This window comes from Peromyscus maniculatus, chromosome X, assembly GCF_049852395.1.
Source record: "Peromyscus maniculatus bairdii isolate BWxNUB_F1_BW_parent chromosome X, HU_Pman_BW_mat_3.1, whole genome shotgun sequence".
Lineage (NCBI taxonomy): Eukaryota > Metazoa > Chordata > Mammalia > Rodentia > Cricetidae > Peromyscus > Peromyscus maniculatus.
The window spans coordinates 36,095,435-36,101,435 of NC_134875.1; the positions used below are offsets into that span (position 1 = coordinate 36,095,435).

Sequence of the window (6,001 nt, forward strand, 5' to 3'; positions counted from 1 at the left end):
CTAACAGACACTCTTGAACTATTATCCACTAATTTGATCATGTCCACTTAGTTCTAAGCCCATTCTCTGAACAGCAGTGGTAGGTGGAGGGTGAGGTCCACAGAAATTTTCTACATGTTCACGCAAGGGTCCTGTGGTCTGTGTGTGTTCCCACCTTTCTCCCATACTCTATTCCCCAATTATCTTGCAATGCTACACAATTCATCCTTCAGTGTCATCTTTACAACCTAGGAGGCACAGGCAGTGTGCATGCAGGCTAAACTCATTCTACATGCATGCCCTGGAAGCAAGGTTTAACTTCCCAGGACCTTTCACAAGCCTGTTTACAGTGACTCCCTCAGTTCCTCATCTTTGGGCCAAACCCACCATTTGTGCACCAAAGCAAATACCACCTACCTCCCCAAGAGGTCATAAAGCCCAGAGCAGTCAGTCAGGGAGGGAAAAGCCTATGGCGCCCATCTGCCGAGGAGCGTGTTGACGTCAACCTGGAGGAATGTGGAGAAGTGTGGAGCATGCGCAGAAGGACGCATTGACGTCACCCTTTCCTCAGGCCTTCCCTTGATGACCGATCAGTACTTGAGACTGACCGAACAATAGGCCTTGAGTGTGGGCATTCCTGGGGCCCCACTTCTCTCTGTGGCTTCGGCCCACTACTAGTCATGGCCAGCAAGAATGATACTAGTGAGGAGATAGCTGAGGTCCCCACCTTAGAGGCTGCCTTGGCGATGGTGGGTGGCAACCCTAGTGGAGGTGACGCCTGCTGCGTCTTTGAACTAAATAACGGGGGCCTCCAGGTCCGTGAGGGCCAAAACAACTCTGAGGAGAACAGTAGGGACCCGAACTCCTCTTCGTCAGAGCATCACCAGGAGGAGCCAAGGCCCTCAGCCGAGCCTGTGATTAGGATTCCAAGGCGCCGTTCCTCACGAAGGCGTCGGCGAACCACATTGCAGTTCACACTGGGGCAGGTGGAGGAAATGGAAAAAATGTTCAAAGAAACCCAGTACCCACATGCGCTTGCCAGGTATGTGTCTGGCACCAGGAGCTATCCCCAACCTCCCTGTTGTCTCAGGTTGAGATGTCCTTTTGTTCTTCTAGGACCTGGTTTCCTATCATCCCTCCCTAAGCCACTGCTGTCTTCTCCCTCGGTGGTGGGTACAGGAGGGTGCCTTGTGTAGGTGTAAAAGTCAGTATTAGCTCGTAGTGTTGAGCTGAAACAAGTGTACATAGTCAAAACCACGAGTTTCCTGTCATATTTTAATTTCTGTAAATTATAGAAACATGAGTACAGTGTGCCAAAATACTCACTAGTGTAAAGTTCACCAGTGTTAAGGATTTACACTTTGTTGGGTGACCTCCTCACCAGTAGCCTGGTCATCTTTTCAGGGACTGTGTCCCTATCCATCAACTCCTTTCGGTTTCCCTTTCCCTTCCCCTGGTGCTGTTTTTTAATTTAGTACAATTTGCTCACTGTACACTTTGGCATTTATATTTAAATTTTAATAGTGTGTTAAAATTAAAATCTTTATTGTTTAGAAACTTTTATAAGAGGTGAAATCATTGCAAAAGCGAGACTAGTTCTGAGAATGAAAGTTAAATGGGGGTCTGAGGGAGCACAGCAATATTAAAAAAAAGCATAGATATCATTTATGACTGCAGTTCATGCAAACCATGGCAGGCTAAACATTTGTGGTTTTCTTTCCACAGAAAAGAACTTGCACAAGTTTTGAATATTCCTGAAGTCAAAGTGATGGTCAGTAAATCCAAGCAAAGACAATGAACAGTCAATCTACAGCCTTCCTCAGGTCTTGGGAAGCCTTGTCCTAGGCATTTTTTTTATTTAAGAATTTTTTCATTTTACATACCAACCACAGTTCTCCCTCCTTCCCCATCTCCTGCTCTCATCCCCACTTCCTCCCCAAACTGCCACATCCACTCCTCATAGGGGGTAAGGTCTCCATTGTGAGTCAACAAACCTGGCACATTCAGTTGGGGCAGGACCAAGTCCCTCCCCAATGCATCAAGGTTGAATAAGGCATTGGGTTTTTGGGGATTTCCCTAGCACCAGGTTTCTCCCTAAACCCACAATGTCTCTCTCAAGATATCTCTTTCATTGTGCTCCCTTTCCATTCCTACTTCAACTTGTCCATCCAGATCCCTCATGCTCTTATCTCCCATCCCCTCCATTCTAACCCCTACCCAGTTTACAGAGATCATATTTGTTTTCTCTTCCTGAGGTGATCCATGCATGTCCCTCTTTGGGACCTCCTCTTTACCTGACTTCTCTTGGGTTGTCGATTGTAGCCTCATTATTTTTTGCAAGAGAGGTTGATGCACTGCATCACTAGAGAGTTTGATACATTGCAGCTCTAGAGAAGATGGTGCACTGCAGTTCTAGAGAGGATGATGCACTGCAGCTCTTGAGAGAATGAGGCACTGCAGCTCTAGAGACTGGTGCACTGCAGCTATAGAGAGGATGATGCACTCCAGCTCTAGAGATGGTGCATTGTAGCTCTAGAGATGGTGCACTGCAGCTCTTGAGAGGATGAGGCACTGAAGCTTGAGACTGGTGCACTGCAGCTCTAGAGAGGATGATGAACTGCAGCTGTAGAGAGGATGATGCACTGCAGCTCTAGAGACGATGTTACACTGCAGCTCTAGAGATGGTGAACTGCAGCTCTAGAGACTGGTGCACTGCAGCTACAGAGAGAAGGTGGACACAAGGCACAAGAGAAAACTCCCACGGTCTCCTGTTTGCAGAATCTTGAGTGTGACTCTCCAAAAGCCTCATTTCTGATTTCCCCGTTCCTCTTACAGACGTAATAGGTAGGCTTTAGGAATCAAACAGGGGGAACTCTGACTTAATGTGAGCCCACATGAGTCAGCCACCAGGGCTTTATTTGAGTTCATGGAGGCATCAGGATGGTAGTAGGGCTTCTGGTCCTTTGGTTGGTCTTCTTTAGATTATAAATCTACATAATAGGCAGGGAGAGGAAGTACATGGAGTCACAAATGTGCAGTTTGAGAACTTCCCAATACAATGGCCCCTCATTCACTAGGAGCCTGAGAGGATGGTGACATGTCACAGGTAACTGTGACTGTATTTCCATAGCTAGACCATATTTAGGAAGAGCTGATTTATGACTACTTTCCCCACACTGTTGTGGACCATCTTACTCTTTACCTTTTGAAGAAAGGTGGGGTTTAGATGTCCTGGTGACACAGCAGGGCCTAGTGTGCCCTCTGTGCTGGACAGGATTCTGGAAATATAGGTGAAGCAACGATATTATGCTTCGTCCTGCTCCTGGAGAACATTTTATAGCAAGAAAGAACATACTGTTCAGATTAACCATGGGTGGAAGTTACCCTTTCTGCTGAACCCCTGGAGATGGCAAAGGTTTCATTGTCCTGTATGTCATTTAGGTAAAGTTAGTCAACTTTCACAAACACTGGAGACTGCAATGTCAAACCATTGTCCAGGCCCTCTCTGCCTACAACCTTTTCACTCTCCTGAAATTTCAAGCACCACAATCCCATTGGCACCCTTGAATGCTATTTTGTTTCTGAAAATCTCCCATGCTTATTTCTGTTGATTATCTACTTCATACTGAAGACTGCTTTTACAAACAGAAAGCTGTTCCCCTCCATACACATTTAAAATGTGCTAACATTTGGTGATCTACAATCTCCGCCCATACAAGAGGAATGTATCACTAGTGAGGAGGGTATTCTACAGCTGATGGTCAAATGTCAGAATGAAGACTTTCCTTTACCCAGTTACCATATATTGAATTAACATCAAGGAACAAGTCGTAAGCTAAGCGTTCCATCCAATAAAAAAGAAACCACTGAAGTGTTTATACTGCTGGAAAAAGACAGAATCATGGCCTATTGCAGAAGTTGACACACAGCTGATATTTGCTTTTATGATATGAATAGAAAGTCAGTGTTATATGTCTTAAAGTGGGTTTTTATCTCCTGGCTCTGGGGTGAAAGCCAATGCTAAATTCAATCCTATCTTCCTCTGATTTCAGACATGGTTTGTCCATCGGAGAGCAGAAGAGAGGAAGAGTGAGAGGTCTGTAGTATTACAGAGCATACCTCCTCATATTGAAAAGGTCCTTATCCTTAGGGATAGGGACTCCTATCCCTAGAGTGAAATTTTTGTTCATGAGCTAAAGGGAAATCTGGTGACACATGTACTCAATATACAGCTTAACTAAAATTCAGCACTCATGTTAACAATAAAATCATGAATTTCCAAGTTATTTAATTTCATATGCTTTCTGGGGTTTTGTAGTATATAGATGTACACTCTTCAGGAAATGCCTTTTAAACAAAATGTCAACTTCTGTTTTTTGGGGGTGACATTTCTATGTCATGAGTATTACTTGCACAGATGACTATTCCCTACACATGTTAGTTGTGAAACAGTGGATCACTTAAGCCTTCTTGACTCAGGCTCACTTGATCCTTTGAACAAGGGATTCAATAGTAACCCTGCAAATAAGGAATCTAAGGAGAAGGTGGGCACAGATAGTATTGATGGTGGTGATTTCTTTTTATTTGGGGAGGGGTCATAGCAATTCTTTCTTTTTTCTTTTAATTAAAATAGATGTTGAAGAGGCGGGAGAGACAGAGGAGTGAAGTGGGATTTTGTGTTTGCTTGGTTGGTTGGTTAGTTGGGTGGTTGGTTTAGTTTGTTATTTTTTATTTTATTATGGGGGAGGAATGATGCAAGGGTGAAGGGAGGATATGGAGGAATGGGAAATGAACAGATTTGGGGTGCATGATGTGAAATTCACAAGGAATAAAGATTGTGTGTGTGTGTGTGTGTGTGTGTGTGTGTGTGTGTGTGTGTGTGTTGAAAACATACAGGCTTTTAAGGAATAATAATAAAATAAACAATAGCCAAGCTGTTGTGGTACATGCCTTTAATCCCAGCCCTCAAGAGGCAGAAGCAGGCAGATCTCTATGAGTTCGAGGCCAGCCTGGTCTACAGTGTGAGTTCCAAGACCACCAGGACTACACAAAGAAACCCTGTCTTGAAAAACTCAAAATAAATAAATACATACATGCATATATACATACACACATACATAAAAAAAACTAACATGTTAGAATAGAACAAAATATTGTAGGTCTGGAGTCACTCAGAGATTCACTGTGACCATGAATAAATTTAAATTAGCACAGGCTGTATTAAATAAGAACTTGTGCCAGATGCTCATGACACCAAGACTACAACTTAGATCACTCCCAAGTTGCAGCCCCTGGTCATATTAATCCAAGGCTTATAAAGTCAAAACCAAAAGATTACATGTATTCTGTCTACACATAAGCATGGTCTAATTTTAACATATATGTCTTGCAGTTGTCCCAGTCATTGAGCAGAGTAAGCTAGTTGGATTACAAAAACAGAAACAGTAGTTAGTCCTATGAGCTATTGTCTTGCTAGAACAGCAGATTTTACAGGATCAGTCAGTTTAAGAACAGTCTTCAATGTCTTGGACAAACGGGGGAAGAAGGAGCTGCTAGGACAGAGCTTGTACAAGCTAGGGGCTTCCATGTTGGAGGCATTTTTGGTTTGGGTCTCTCAAGCATAGTAAGTCTAGACTTTCAATGTAATGATAACCATTACAGTCCCCCCTTGAGTAGTTTCATGAGTCAAATATCTGACTCTGTGATGGATACCTGTTATTTTTTTTATTTTACAATACTATTCAGTTCTACATAACAGCCACAGATTCCTTTGTTCTCGCCCTTCCTGCCCCCCTTTCCCTTCCCCCCAGCCCACCCCCCATTCCCACCGCCTCCAGATCAAGGTCTTCCCCGTGGACTGGGATCGACCTGATAGACTCAGTCCAGGCAGGTCAAGTCCCCTCCTCCCAGATTGAGCCAAGTGTCCCTGCATGACTGGACTGCTACTCACATCACCAGTGAGGCTACCTGGAAAACGGGACCCCAAGAAAGACACAGAGAAATGGATGAGATCTACATGAAC

General features: G+C 44.0%; 1 protein-coding gene across 1 annotated transcript; it reads left to right on the forward strand.

Moving 5' to 3' along the window:
- The first annotated feature begins 614 nt into the window (after positions 1–614).
- LOC143270860 (uncharacterized) lies at positions 615–4,275 on the forward strand. Its single transcript, XM_076562069.1, has 2 exons — positions 615–1,021; positions 1,705–4,275. The coding sequence occupies exons 1-2, from the start codon at positions 660–662 to the stop codon at positions 1,775–1,777; spliced, it is 435 nt and encodes a 144-aa protein (XP_076418184.1). The 5' UTR covers positions 615–659; the 3' UTR covers positions 1,778–4,275.
- Positions 4,276–6,001: the final 1,726 nt, after the last annotated feature.

What these genes read in the sequence shown, in the direction of transcription:
- LOC143270860 (XM_076562069.1), top strand. Translation starts at nt 660, where the DNA reads ATGGCCAGCAAGAATGATACTAGTGAGGAGATAGCTGAGGTCCCCACC. An exon ending in TACCCACATGCGCTTGCCAG is followed by an intron (nt 1,022 to 1,704) that starts GTATGTGTCTGG and finishes TTCTTTCCACAG; the next exon opens with AAAAGAACTTGCACAAGTTT.